The following is a 15,900-nucleotide window of genomic DNA, read 5'->3' as shown; positions in this document are numbered from 1 at the left end:
ACTGTGAGAAGTGAAGCTACAGGGAACCAGGCAGAGGGCCTTCTCAATGGTGGCACCTGCCCTGTGGAACACCCTCCCATCAGATGTCAAGGGAATAAACAACTATCTGACTTTTAGAAGACATCTGAAGGCAGCCCTGTTTAGGGAAGTTTTCAATGTCTGATGTTTTATTGCTTTTTTATTATTATCATTAATTCTGTGGGGAGCTGCCCAGAGTAGCTGGGGAAACCCAGTCAGATGGGTGGGGTATAAATAAATTATTATTATTATTATTATTATTATTATTATTATTATTATTATTAGCACCATTATGTCCCAAGTGCACCACTGCCTGGACTCCACAAATGCTAGCAACCTTGTGTTTGAAATCTTAGTTGAGGCATTCCAGCTTGGGACCAGGACAACCTGAAAGGCCATCTCACCTCTTATATAGCCAATCCATCGCTGTGCTCTTCAAGTGAGCATCTGCTGCCGATACCATCTTATCAGGAGGGTCCTTGCACATCATATAGGAATTGGGCCTTTAGTGTTGCAGCACCCAGCCTTTGGGATCCCCTCCCATTAAATATTAGACAGGTGCCACCTCCAAAGACTTTTCTCTTCCAACAAGCCTTTGGAGCAGAGCCCTTTCCCAACTCACACCTGTATGAGAGATGCTTTAGGATGTGTCTTGAAGAATACATGCTGTTTGCCATCCTGTGTTCCTTTGGATGGAAGGAGGGGGTATAAATGTAATAAATTAAATATATGAAGAGCCCTGCTGATCCAGCAATCTGTGGTCAACTAAGGCCAGAAAGATGTTTGTTTCTGGTAGATGCCTCTGATTTCTGTCCCTCTTGGAAAGAGGATTACTAACTGCCAGTGTCATTCCTTTCTAGTATTTGAACACCGTTATTCCCTACGAGAAGAAAGGGTATCCTCCTTCAGTTGAAGACTTACAAATGCTCACAAACAGTAAGTTCCTCGTCTGTCATGTTGGATGCATCTAAACACAACTTTAAGGTCACACGGGTCCTCTTTGGGCCAAAAGTAACCACTGAGCCTCTTGGGCTTGCTGATTGGAAGGTCTACGGTTCGAATCCCTGCAACGGGGTGAGCTCCCGTTGCTCTGTCCCAGTTCCTGCCAACCTAGCAGTTCGAAAGCATACCAGTGTGAGTAGATAAATAGGTACCGCTGCGGTGGGAAGGTAAATGGCATTTCCGTGCCCTCTGGCTTTCGTCACGGTGTCCCGTTGTGCCAGAAGTGGTTTAGTCCTGCTGGCCACATGACCCGGAAAGCTGTCTGTGGACAAATGCCAGCTCCCTCAGCCCGTCCTCATGAGCTGGAGGGGCAGCAGGGCTTTACTGAGCTGCTTAGTCTCACTGCCTAACAGCTGACATGCGGGGTAGCGCAGCAGCAGGTGCTGCTTCCCAGCGCGTCAGCTGAGCAAGCTCTGCTGTCCCTCCAGCTCGCGTGGAGACCCTGCCCAGAGCCCCAAGAGCCCATAGTTCATCAATTTTGTCTGCCACTCGTCTTTGGTCAGAGTTGTACCATCTTCCCATTTCTGGGCTAACAGAGTCTGCGCAGCTGTAGGTCGTGTACATAAATAGTTTCGTCTGGTCCTTTGGGATCTCTGGTCCTATAATACGTAAAAGAAAAGCTTCTGGTTTCTATCAGTGCTTCCGATCACATGGGCTGCCCACCTAAGACCTTTCTCTTCTAGTGTAAAGAGGGCAGCTGGGCTGAGTGACAGGGCTACTACGGAGAAGGCCTGGCTTAAGTGAGTGTGGTCCCGCTTTTCCCCTTATGCAATTCTAATCATGCTGTGTTTGTGTGTGAAAATACCTGCGTAGGGGCTTAAGAGACAGGCATATAAATTGTGCCTGGAGCCATCCGGTTTGAATCTAGGTGCTCAATTTTCTCAGGTTAGTTTTCTGTCAAGACAGTTGCTCATTTGCTTTTTGAAAATTCTACACCTTTTGCAAATTCATTTTTCTCTGTGTTTGTATTGTCAAATGGTTTGCACATCCCTCTCTTTCTGGGCTGCTACTTACCATCCAAGCTTCTGTCCACCCCACCCCCGAGAAAAATAGCATGTTCCAGAATACTTTGCAAGCTTCAAAAGCTATTTCATAAACATCTGAATTCTTCGGCTAGTGGATTTAGCCTCTAACTCTGACTGAACAATTTGTGGAACAAAAATGGAAAGGTTGAGATGTTGTGACAGGCCCTTGTGCATTCTGGGAGAATCATTCGTCTCCTTTTGAGTCTCCATGGCAACTGTGTTTTGAACTGACTGGAACAAACACAGCCTTAGTTCTCTTGAAAAGAGCAAAGTCCTATGAATGGCAGTTTTGTGCACAGAGAGAGTTTTGTGCAAGTGACAATTTGTATCTTGAGGCGAAGCCTTGGCAGAGAGGTTACCAGGGATAAATCTGTGGTCTCTCCCCCCCCCCTAATTAACTGGTGTGCAAAGCAGCATTGGACTGTGATGCAAACATAGGATTTATTTAGATGAGATCAGTTACTGGTCTGGAAGAAATGTCCCTGAATAACATTGAAAGACCAACCAACCTCTCCAAACACAAGCTCTTAAATTGTTGGTATCTAAGTTGCTACCAACAGACCATGAGATGCTATGACTGACATCTGACATGTATGTTTTACTTTTCCTTCATTCTGGATGGTGATTGGCGATTCTGCCTATTTCCAGTGCGTGTTGCTTTTCACATGTTTTTCCCCATCGTTTTATTACTTTTCCTTTCCACATTAATCTGCTGTCAGAGCTGCCCGAGGTCCCAGCTCACAAAGGACCAACGCCGCTTCGTTGTTAAGTACGAAAGTCTTTATTGAAGTTCAGTTTCACTTCCAGAGCCGCAGCGTGCAGCTCTACGTCTCAAACTCTAGACCGCTGAAGCTCCGTCTGAATCTCCTCCCCCCAGACACCAGTTTAAGACTCTAGCCTTGCTCCGCCTCTTCCTCTGCTCTTTCCGCCTCTGGTTCCGCCTGTCCGTCGGGGTCTCGCCCTTTCTAGACTCTTCTGACGCTGAATCCCCTGAGCCTTCCCCCTCCCTCCGGCGGGCTTTAGGAGCTGGTTCCCAATCCGGGTCTCCTGCTGTCCCTCGCGCCTGTACATTTGAACTTGGCGCGCGCGCCCAGCCGGCAACTTTCCTCCTGACCGTTTCACTGCTGCTGTCACTGCTTCCCCCCTCGGGAAGGCTAGCTGCAACTGACCTCCCCTCCATTCCCCCACTCTTCGATGGAGGCGTGGTCAGCCCTGACTCATCTTCTCTCCCCGCTGGAGGAGACGCTGGTCCTGACACATGTGACTCTTCCCCCCCCACTACGCTCTGGTGGGGAAACTGGTCCTGATCCCCCGCTGCTGCTTTGGGGGTCCCCGCTGGCTCCTTGTTTCTGGTGCGTCCCCCCTGGGACCCCCCTTGCCCTGACCATCGGCACCCCCTTCTGGGAATCTTCTGATTCGCTGGAGAAGCTCATGGAATCTCTCGGGTCACTGTCATACTCCCCTACGCTGCCCTCGGATTCTTCCCCTTCGCTCTCCATTTCCTCTCTCCCCTGTGCTCCTGCTCCCGAGCCCCTGACATCTGCAAATTTTAAACAAGAACAACAAATATTAAAACACATATTCACTTGCGAATTTCAATGCATATTTTCTCTCAAAATACATATTGAAATAGACGTTTCCTCTCAAAATAGCCGTTCAATCGTGTTTTAATAGGTTTGAACTTTCAAGAACTGTGTTACAGCTAGGGATGAGCAAATCAGTCAGCTGCAGTTTCTCTCAGGTTTTTTAAAAATTATTTCTCCAATCTTATTCGGTTCTCATTTCCACATCTGTTTGTGAATTCCTTTTAAAATCTGCATGGAAATTCACCAGCATTTTAGTGCAAAGTTCTCCAAACATATCCATTTATGTATGCAGTTATGCCTAATGTGCACAATTTTGCAACGGAGTTTCTGTTAATATAATGCATTTTTGTATATTATTTTCACTATTTTATAAATGTATATTTTAAAATGCACATTTTGTCTGCATATATGCATTTTTTGTACACATTGCTTGGCTGAAAACTGCATTGAAATATTCAGAGAAGTGCACATTTACAATAATGACTGTGTTTTCAATTCACATATTGTTTTGGAAACTTCAAATTAAGTAGATTCACCTTTGAATGCAAACAGCATTGAATTTCTTCCCCCCCATCCCTCATCACAACATTTGGAGAAGTGCAAAATCTATAACACAGCTAACTTCTGACCTGCACATTAGTCCAAGAGGTGAGAATAAGAAGTCTTGCTGGAGCAAGACAAGTTATATGAGAATTTGTAGAAACTGTATTTCTCAAAATTCTCTAATTTTGGGCTGATTTCCTACCCACCGGTGTTGCTCTTAAAAGCTCATTCACATAGGAGTGAAATCTCAAGAAGGACTGAATTTAACTGCTATGCTAAGTAAGCCATTAATAGGATTGTCAGTTTTCTGCGTTGTACAGGACATCTGTCCCTTCATTAGCTATGATCAATATATGTGTACACAGCATAAAACACATTTAAAGCACATGACTCTCCAGGTTGATACGGAAGTGAGCCGCCCTTCAGCATGACCTACTAATTATGATTTTCAACAATTTCTTCCCGCAGTTCTTTTTGCAATGAAGGAGGACAACGAAAAGGTCCCGACGTTGCTAACCGACTACATTTTAAAAGGTAAGCGTCAGCAGCAGCATCTTATACTGAGACAGAGGTCATTGGTCCATTTGAACCAATATTGCCTGTTCTGATTGGTAGCAGCTCTCAAAAGTGTCTCAGGCCCAGAGAGATCTTTCTCTTCATCTGTTCCTTGCTGTTTTAAACTGCAGAGGCCAGGAACTGAACCAGGGACCTTTTGTGAGCTATGGCTCCCTCCTTAACGATCAAGGACAGAATAGCCTGCTTATACCAGCTCAGACCATTAATCTATATGGTCTAGTATGCCTACTCCAGGCACCCCCAAACTTGGCCCTCCAGATGTTTTGGGACTACAACTCCCACCATCCCTAGCTAACAGGACCAGTGCTCAGGGATGATGGGAATTGTGGTCCCAAAACATCTGGAGGGCCGAGTCTGGGGGTGCCTGGTCTACTCTGACTGCAACAACTGTCTGCATTCTGAGGTCAAGATCTCTCCCAGGCTTGCAACCTGAATTCTTTTAACTGGGGATACTGGAGTTGCAAGACCCATCATTCCAACCTAATAAGTTTCTGAGAGATGCTATTTGCATTCACAAAAATTGCACCCATCATCTCGAATTTCCCTGTTCTGCATTGACTTGGCTCTTTCCTTCTTCTTCCAGTTCTCTGTCCTACCTAAGCGCCATGCTCTGAGCATTGTGATGCCAACACAAGACAACAAGGCCAGTGTGTCATTCCACCACAGGGACTGCATGACGTAATGTAAACTTTTGAATTGTGTATTTAAAGATGTATAGCATTAACCTGGATTAAACAGGAGCAAGAGTCTTTCCTTTGCTGTCAATTTCTAGTCATAGTAAACATTTGAATGCATGAGTGAAGGCAAAGGCTGCTCATTTCTCTCTCTCGACCCCCTCCATCTCAGAGGAGGCCAAGCGTTCTCATTCGCCCTGTATCCTCGGCCCATCTTCCCTCCCCAAGCAGCTATGAGACTAATTTGAATACTGAAATAAACTTTCATTTAATTAAAAAAAAAGTTGTCACACTTCTTGGAAAGATGGTTTGTCACTTAAAAACCAGAAAATGTACAGCGTTTATAAATATTTCCACAATAATATCAAACATTATTAATGTGTTATCATTTAGCATATTTAATTTTAGCCAGTGATTTAAAAAGCACATTATAAATGTCTCGGTTGTCAGCTTGGCCACAGTGACAGCCACTCCTTCCTGTATACTTGTGCTTATATGGAACTTGTTAGGATATTATTAGGGCATGTTGCTTGTAAGAGGCGGGGGTAGGAGATGCCGTGAATAAAGAATTCATTGAAATCTCATTATTGGGGGGTGGTTGGAGCTGTGAAGGAAGCGAGTGGTGAGTCTTCAATCAGTTTTTGCATCTGAAGCAAAAGCAAGACATATGGCAGATGCCAAGTACCACTGGAGTCTTTTATCCCATCCTTAGAGTGATCAGAAGAAAAAGAGCATTGCCCCTCACCCCATCATTCCTGCATGACCAACTCGATCTTCCTAAATCGGGTCCTCCCTTAAAGAGGGCATGTATTGTGGGGAGACCTGGAAAACCAACACCCTGTGTTGTGGGTGGGTATGACTGGTCAGCCACAACACCCGATTGGTAGGTCCCTCGTAGCTGGGTGCAATCTGGCCAATGGGACGCAGTCCAAATGGTTTGAGGGACCTATCTATGCCCATGCACGTGACCCAGAGCTTCCTCTTTCGGTGCCTGCATTCGGAACACCTGCCCACCTCTCCCTACTTTTAGGGCTTTGCGCTTGACCTTGCTATGCCGTCGTGTGTCGTCTGTCATTGGGACAGGGGCATGGCAGGAATTTTCCCCAATTGGCTGATTGGCTGTTGCCATTTGGGTTTCACCTGCCGCGTAGCAAATCGTCACAACTTGTAAGGTTGCGGATAGGCTCTGGTTCAGGTGATAGGGATGGGAGAACGCTCTCGCCATCCCTATGTGAAGGGTATTCCATTAAAGAATCCAGGGACTCAATGGTTTGGTCAACCCCTGAGAGGGGCTTGTGCCTGTGCCTGAGTCCAGGGGGACATTTGGGTGGTGGAGATAGCCTGTCCCCGGCTTTCCGCTTATCCAGGTGTTCACCCTTGGCTGACCTAAGCTGGAACCCTGGGTCAGCGCTACCTGCATGGCAGGGAGCTAGTCGAACCAGAGCCTATGCAACCAGTCACTTTCTGTAATCAGTAAAGTTGTGGCCTAAATTCTGCCAAAAACCAAAACCAAAATTTGAGTCAAGTGTGAATTTATTTAGGGGGGAGGTTTCTGGGTCTGAGCACGCAGATCCTCTCTCCTACAATAGATCCCATCCTCCTTTGTGGTCATGCTGGTGACATTAACAAGGCTTAAATCCCTTTCTGAATATTAGCCTTCTGCCGCCTCAATAAATAAAACAGACTTCAGTCTGTGGTCAATGTGCAATGAGCCAAGTGTATCAGTCTTCTCAGTTTTTTCTCCCTATGCATGATTCTGCTCCAGCAAGTTATTCTTCTGAGAATCAATGTTAAAACCAAGCTGGCTTCCCTTTAGGCTTATTTTTGCTCACTGGGCTGAGGAACTAATAGGATGACACTGCAGTGCCCGCAGGTGATGTCTGCTGCAACAAACCACGGAGGAGCAAGGAGCTAGGACCAGGCTGGACCCTGTAACCCAATGGATATTTTTATACTAACAACACCCATAATTGCTGGCTGGGGTTAATGGGAGTTGACGTCTAAAGATACCTGAGGGGCCACATATTCCCCATTCCTGATATAGGATCCCCCCCCATTTTTTAATTCATTTTATAACAAAACTAAACAACACAAACAGAAAAACAAACAATACAAACAAATTCTTGTCTTATCCTTATCTTTTCTAAACATTGTTAGGTGAGCTTCCTCAAGTCCCCCCATCTGATTTTCATTTTACCTCATCTTTAGCAGATTACATATATCATAATTTCACATTTTTATCACACTTACTTTTACCATAAGAATCTTCACATTTTATCACTTACAAATAATACTATTTTAAGATACACTATCTTCTGCTTCTAACCCTACAGCCTATAACCACGTCCAAAGCAATTATAAGATTTAAATATTAACATGTTTTTTCAATATGTTAAACTTCCAATCTTCTTCCACCGTTTCTTCTCTCTGGTATCGGAGTCTCCCAGTCAGTTCGGCAAGTTCCATATAGTCCATCATCTTCATCTGCCATTCTTTGATAGTTGGTAAATTTTGTTTCTTCCAATTCTTCACCAGTAATATTCTCGCAGCTGTTGTGGCATACAGAAAAAAGTAACACCATTTTTGGGGATTTCACCCCCCACTATACCAAGTAAAAAGGCTTCTGATTTCTTAATAAATGTGTTTTTCAACACTTTTTTAGTTCATTATAAATCCTTTCCCAGAAGTCTTTTACCTTGGGGCATGTGGTAAAAGGTTCCTCCTTTTTCCTTACATTTCCAGCACATTCCTGATATAGGAGAGATTCTTTTGTGGTTATCTTATGTTTGAGGTGGTCAAGGTATGTTAGCAAGTGTCAGTGCAGCAATATACCGTATTTTTCCATGTATAAGAATAGGTTTTTTTTTAATACCAAAAAATTAGGTTTAAAATTGGGGCTCGTCTTATACATGGGTATTGTTGAGGGGGTGTTTTCTTAATTGGGAGTCCCGCAAAATAGGGGGCGCCTTATACATGGGGGCGTCTTACACACAGAAAAATACGGTAATTATTTTTCTTCTTTTTTTAAAAAAGTTAAAAGCAAAACCACCAGTGTACTGATCTCAGGTGCTTGGTAGGCCCACAGACACCAGCTGCTCACACGTCAAATACATTTCAGGGGAAGATTTCATAAGGTAACACCTCCCCTGGGCTTTTTGAGATCAGGAAGCCTACAGGATATTGGAGAAATGTTCGATGAGCATCCTCTATCACACTTCAGGCAGCAGGCTAGTTTAGGGGGCCCAGGACAGGACATGTGACATGCCTAGCTGTGACCTCAGATAGAGAGGACCGACTATCGGACTCAAGGAGAGAAGCCCAAGGGCTGCTGCTATTGTCACCCTGCAGCATTTGCCACCTGAAGTCTTGTCTCATGCTGACTAACAGTAGGGCTTTTTTAAGGTTTGTAGATAATGGTTAACTTTAAAATAGTCTTTTAAAAATGGACAATAAGAATTTCAACAGGGATGGGTGAATCTGTCCACTTTAGTTTCTCGTTTTCCCCACTCTTAAGGTCAGTTTTCCACATTTCCACATCAGTTTGATTTTTTTTTTAAAAAAGAAAAATGTCCCCATGAAAACTCATCGGCTGTTTTGCCCAAATTTCTCCTACTATACATATTTGGCATGCATTGTTTGCTCAATATACACACTTTTGTAAAGCATTTTTCCATAATACAATTCATTTTTCTATGTTCTTTTCACTAATATATGGATCTTAGATTCAGGTAGACAAATCTGACGAAGTGTGCATGCACACGAAAGCTTATACCAGAACAAACTTAGTTGGTCTATAAGGTGCTACTGGACAATTTTTTTTTATTTTTTTATTTCATGTGCATCTGACGCACACTTTACCCTAGTATATGCATTGTTGTACACATTTATTGGTTGGAAGACTGTACTGCAAAATTCAGAGAAGTGCAAATTTCAGAGGATGCTTGTGTTCAAATTGAGTTTCAGTTCCTAGATTGGGGTCTAAATTTGCTTCATTTTCACGTCTCTTTCCTGATCATAATGTTAACCTATTTGATCTTCAGAAATAATCCATTTTCCTGTCTTGAGATTATTGTCAGGTTACCGGCATTTTTTCTGACTTCCTTTTTAATCTGACCCCTTGCTCTACTTTCTTAATTCTTTCGCAAAACATAGAGGGCAGAGATGCAGATGGGCAAGTCGTAATCTTGTTTTAAGCACTTAATTGGTTGATAAAGGTAGGTGAAGAGTTCAAAGGTGGAAAAAACAGTGGGTTTCTAGGTGAGAGGTAATGCCATAAGGCAAACAGGGTATACAGATCTGCTAGAATAAAAACGATTTCAACTCATATTCTCCTTTTCCCTGCCTCTTAACATCTACGGTACTATGTAGGACCAAATCAAGCAAATAAATACACTTTTTTTTATTAGAAGTATGCTTCAAACTGGTCAGAATTCCTTTGGAGGAAAAGCTATTTATGGACCTCTGATCAGAAATGCATTGAATTGGATTGGAGTCTCATGCTGGTTTCCTGCTTGAAAATCCCTACCTGCTGTTCCCCTCCATTTCCTCAAATAGCACTTCCAGAGTGTTTATTGAGCTGATAGCCTAGGGCTTGCCGATCAGAAGGTCGGCAGTTTGAATCCCCGTGACGGGGTGAGCTCCTGTTGCTCGGTCCCGGCTCCTGCCCACCTAGCAGTTCGAAAGCACGTCAAAGTGCAAGTAGATAAATAGGTATCCCTCTGGCGGGAAGGTAAACGGCGTTTCCGTGCGCTGCTCTGGTTCGCCAGAAGCGGCTTAGTCATGCTGGCCACATGACCCGGAAGCTGTCTGCGGTCAAATGCCGGCTCCCTTGTCCTATAGAGTGAGATAAGTGCGCAACCTCAGAGTAATCCACAACTGGACTTAACAGTCAGGGGTCCCTTTACCTTTACCTAAACCACATTGTTTGTTCAATAAACATTAATCTGGATTTGTTTGAGAGGAAGTTAGGTGACGTTGCTATCCTGTACTTTCCAGTACAATTTCCCATATATTTCCGTATTAGGAGAAGTCTGATCTTGGGGGGAGGGGGAGGGGTTGGTGTGCAAGACCTGCTAAAACAACTGAACTTGCCACTATGTGATTGAATCCCACCCCAATATTGTGACAGTCTGGAAGTGCCTAATAATAATAATAAAAATAATAAAAATAAAATAACCAAGCAGAGGGCCTTCTCAGTAGTGGCACCCGCCCTGTGGAACGCCCTCCAATCAGTTGTCAAGGAAATAAACAACTATTTGACTTTTAGAAGACATCTAAAGGCAGCCCTGTTTAGGGAAGTTTTTAATGTTTGATGTTTTATTGTGTTTTTAATATTTTGTTGGGAGCCTCCCAGAGTGACTGGAGAAACCTGGCCAGATGGGTGGGGTATAAACAAACATTATTATTATTATTATTATTATTATTATTATTATTATTATTAATTCAATAACCTCCCTTCCTCCAACTCAGTCCATAGGTCCTGGCTTATTCTTTGGGGATTATATTTTTCAAAGAGTTAAGACAAATCGTGTCGAATTCATTGGTGATTTCTTTCTTCTTTGCACTCAAGTCTGTTTTTGATCTTTTGTCTATTTGTCACTTCTCCGGAAGGAAACAGATCTTTGCTCACCGTGGCTCTCAGCCTTTCCATATTTAATTCTTGTTGAATAAATGCTTTCATGTCAGATTTTCTACAATAGTTTTGTAAAATGATATTGTCTTTTAGTGCAGTGGGACTGCAGCTGTGTCAGTCGGTTTGCTAATTTACTATTGCTTTGGGTATCTTGTCTCTTCCTCTCTCTTTATGTTTTTAAATAAAAAGAAAGAAAAGAAAATACCAGGGGACTGCAATGACAGGGTGTGATTGGTGCAACAATTAACAACTTGATGAAAGTACTAAGGTTGATGTACATTATTGCCAAAGGTGTTGCCGGAGGGCTGGGAAATCAGGCAAGTATCAGACCTCTGCCCTGGGAAATTCCTCCAGCTGTGGACCTAATGCATTTTGGCCAGTATTCCCCACAGGATGGGGAACTCTGCAATGACCCCCCACTCACTGATTCCTGCTGCCTTCCCCCACTGAACTTTAAGTTTTTTTAAAAAAAGGAAAACTGGCATCAGTCTGTGTGGGATTTGGGGCATCAGAGAATTGGTTCGGAATACAAGCTCCAGGTGTCCACACCTTTTGAAGGTTGGTGCCACCTAGGGAAAGACTTCCAGAATCTCTTTAAGGATATTGCACAGGGGGTTGGTCTGAGGAACTTGGTGCAAATCTTGCAAGGTACTTATTCCCGAACCCCGTGAATGTTTGGAGTACCTGGGATCATACTGTCCCATGGCATTATCGAATCAAGTTGCCAAACTCTTTACTGGCAATGAGATTGAATATCTTTTTTACTTGCTACACAGCAGAAGGCCAAACTGGCCACGAAGACAACTCCTTAATGGGATTCAAAGGGTCTTGAACATGACAAACCATAGCAATGTGCACAAACCTCTTCTACTTTGCTAAGTTGATCACTTCAAATGGTCTTTCCCGCTTACTTCGCTTGAGAAATTAGACTCTGGCCTACTGTTTCCCACCTCTCTTACAACGATCTGAGTTCATGCCTTTGATTCTCCTCTGATCAGGTTTCCCTGTGTAACAAAACAGTGGTGCTCCCTGTCCCTAATCTTTTTGGCTATTGCAATTAAAACACTAGTTGGGGAATCTGGCACTGAGATTTTAGGCACGAAGGTGAATAACAAGGTGAATAACCTCTTCACTGGTGACAGGTGCACCAGCCCCTAGGCGTGCAGGTGTCTTTGGCCCCCTCAATATCTGCTGGCAGGTGGTCGGCCCCCTCAATAATAAGGAGCCTGGAGGAGGCTGAGCACAGGGCCAAGAACAATGCGGTTCAGTGGCTGGCTCCTCTGTGCTCAGCCTCCCCCAGCCAATACAATTTTGTGGTGTGTCACGTGTCGCATGCATGATGTCACACATGTACAATGCATGCTGGAAGCATGACATCACATTTGTGCGCCAGGCAATGCAGGCAGGCCCTTCCCCCAATCCAGAGAGCAAGAGAGCGCCTATGATGGGCGGTGTTTTACTTACGCTTAGCAATCCACTTCAGGCTCTTCCAGGTCTTTAAAAATATCTCAGTGAATTTCAGGCTTGTGCAGGCTTAGAAATTAATTATTCTAAATCAGAGTGTTTGTGGAATAATATCCCCTTTTCAGTGCACGATTGACTGAAAGCTTTGCTGGGTCTTTCGTTCTCTTTTGGCAGTTTCCATTATTTAGGGGTCCACATTACCAAAGATTTGCATCAATTATGGAGGAGAGATTTTAATACCCTTGCAAAACCCATTAAGAAAGAAATCACTGGGTGGAATTCAGTTAACTTGTCTTGGTCACATTACAGACCTAAAAACAGTGATCCTCCTAAAATTCATGCCCCTGTTTTAAACTCTCTCTGTATAGATTCCCGTCTTGCTTCTGTAAAAATAGCAAACTATGTTTGGGGCAGGGTAAAAGATCTGGATGTGTAAAGTAGTTCTTTATCACCTACCCAAAAGGGAGGGTTTGGATTCCCTACTTTGCAGTTATGTTTTGAGTCTTGTCAGTCAACGTAAACAATTCCTGTAATTAGATTTGATGATGGGTGTTGGTGGAGCTTACTTCCACCTCTCCCAGGATAACTTGATGCCATTTTTAACCTCTCTAATTCACTCAGATCAGAAATATGGTGAATCCATTTCTTAATATGTCCTTTAGAATTCAGAAGAAATGGGCTAAAAAATTGGCTCCCCATTTAGATAATCCTAACATCAGATATTCAGATAAAGATATTCGGACATTCAGATGTCTACGAAAGGGCTACACATGTTGCAGAATCTGTTTGATAAAGGTAACCCTATAAGAGGAGTTTGACCGGGTTAGGTGTGGCAAGGTGTGATAATCTTTTGTTTCCAGAAGGTACAAATATTGTCTCTTTCTTGTTATGAATGTCAGCATACTGGACCTCTGCAAAAATCAGGGAGGCTGGATGAAAGCTAATACATAGGTGATACTGGACTCCGGTCAGATTGAACTACATAAACTAGAGCCTTTCGCCAATGTGCTGGAGGCGCTGTCAGGTTAAGGGCACCCTATCTCATTTAGGCTTGTACCGGGTGCAAAATGATATCCACTTGTATTAGTCAAGTTGTGCAGCAACCTATGGTATGTGATTCTGTCCCAGCCCTTCTTTCTATTTTTAAGGGAGGTGTTAATACATTGTGGGTGGCGCTGTGGGTTAAACCACAGAGCCTAGGGCTTGCTGATTAGAAGGTCGGCAGTTCAAATCCCCGTGACGGGGTGAGCTCCCGTTGCTCGGTCCCTGCTCCTGCCAACCTAGCAGTTTGAAAGCACCTCAAAGTGCAAGTAGATAAATAGGTACTGCTCCAGCGGCAAGGTAAACAGCGTTTCTGTGCGCTGCTCTGGTTCGCCAGAAGCGGCTTAGTCATGCTGGCCACATGACCCCGGAAGCTGTACGCCGGCTCCCTCAGCCAATAAAGTGAGATGAGCACCGCAACCCCAGAGTCGGTCACGACTGGACCGAATGGTCAGGGGTCCCTTTACCTTTTAATACATTGTAAGTACACAAGGACTTGAGGGTGAAATTGTGTGAGACTGTCAGGCTGGAAATTGTTCGAAACTGGAAAGATCTTTCTGCTAATGCTTAGAATCATAGCAGTTAACGTTTTCCTTTTTTTAAGGGAAATTCCCTTATTCTGAATAGGATTCCTCGCAAGAGAAGGGAAAAGTTGACAGCTATGCTTAGAAAGCCAGAGGCTGACAGCTGGTGTTAGACGAGGTCAAAGAACTAAGAAATACGCAAGGACAATTTCTCAAGAGGTGTGGTTTCAATTTATTACTATCTTAATACGAAGGATGAAAAACTTCAGACTCCAGCAACTCTTCCCTCCCTCTGGATTGACTCATTGGTCTCAGCCAGGACCTCACTTGTAAAATCATAGAAGGGGTTCCGAGGATCATCTATTCCAACCCTCTGCAATGCAGGGATCTCAACACATGGTCTGCCATCCAATATGAAACCAATCTTTGTCTGTAAGGTACTTCTTTTTGCTGGTACTTCCACTCCTTTATGCTGTTAGCCACTACAACGGTTCTGTAGTGCTGTGTTGTGATTGCTTTTGCTATAAATTTCAATAAAAATCTAAACTCAATTAGGAAAACTTGCCAGCATTTTCATGTGGATTTCACCCAGCAGATGCACATTTGTATGCAATTCTGTCTAACGCACACATTTCTGCAAACCAATTTCCCCTTATATAAGGCATTTTTGGTACGTTGTTTTGACCAACGTGTTATGCACTTTTGTACACATTGCTTGGCTGGAGAATTTGGAGAAGCAGAAATTTCAAAACATGCTTACTATATTGTTCTGCAAAATGAGAGTTAGGTGAGTTCACCTTCAAGTGCAAACAGAATCTCTCTCTCTCTCTCTCTCTCTTGCACACACACACACACACACACACACACACACACACACTGCCCATTCCAAGCACTAGCCATAGATAAATGTTACATTAAATGTGTGGAGTCAGGACCAGAGGCAGAGAGTCCTATATGTTCTTTCTTTCTTTCTTTCTTTCTTTCTTTCTTTCTTTCTTTCTTTCTTTCTTTCTTTCTTTCTTTCTACGACCCCCAATTTTTGACTAAAATTGCACATGGAAAAATACGGTAGATACATCCATAAACACACACACACAATGAAGCTTTATGGCAGAAGTTTTACACCAGGGCTGCACACACAAAATCCATTTAAAGCATACACTCCCAAAGGATTCTGAGAACTGTAGTTTATCTTTGCATAGCTACAATTCCCAGCCCTCTTAACATATGACAGTCCCCGGGATTCTTGGTGTCTCTGTGTGAGCCTTAAATATATGGTGTGTTCCATCAACATCAGGAGAAGACCCTGTTATGATTTGTGTGTGTGTGTGTTATTGTTTATTGTGTAATTGGATTGTTTATTTTACCGAGGGCATCTCAGCTTTGCAGCAAAAGAAAAACCCAGTGTTTGACCAAAACGATAGGCTTGTCCCTGACAAACAGAGATAGCTGAAGTGTTTGCATGGCATAAATAAGCCTGTTAAGCATAATCACAAATAACTCCCTAGAATGTCTCTTGGAAACAGTGCAAACATTATTCCATGTAGTGGATTGGGCAGCGGTTGCAATTTCCTCTATTTAGGTCATCGGCTAAGTTGGGAGCTCAAAGAGAAAATGTACAGCCTGATTGGAGCTGCTTGGCGTTAGGCTTTTATATATCTATAGATATGTAAAAAGAATCGATATCAAATGGTAACTTGTTTACCAACAACTTCTCAAAGCAGTGACATTAATTTATGTGTCTGTTTCCGCAGCAACCTCTATTTCTGATGCATGCCTTGGAAAACAATTTCTGACTTTCTGGGTCTTATATAA

General features: G+C 43.4%; 1 protein-coding gene across 5 annotated transcripts in view; it reads left to right on the top strand.

Moving 5' to 3' along the window:
• The window catches only part of FEZ1 (fasciculation and elongation protein zeta 1), a 49,921-nt gene extending 44,214 nt beyond the window's left edge, over positions 1-5,707 (top strand). For all 5 annotated transcript variants that reach the window (XM_083588908.1, XM_083588911.1, XM_083588910.1 and 2 more), the window contains 3 exons: positions 879-954; positions 4,643-4,708; positions 5,334-5,707. In XM_083588908.1, the coding sequence (XP_083445034.1) occupies positions 879-954; positions 4,643-4,708; positions 5,334-5,350 (159 nt within the window). In that variant the 3' untranslated portion in view covers positions 5,351-5,707. The remainder of the gene's footprint in view (positions 1-878; positions 955-4,642; positions 4,709-5,333) is intronic.
• Positions 5,708-15,900: the final 10,193 nt, after the last annotated feature.

Source organism: Podarcis filfolensis (assembly GCF_964270895.1).
Source record: "Podarcis filfolensis genome assembly, chromosome: 15".
NCBI lineage: Eukaryota > Metazoa > Chordata > Lepidosauria > Squamata > Lacertidae > Podarcis > Podarcis filfolensis.
This window is presented reverse-complemented; position numbering and strand designations above follow the sequence as displayed.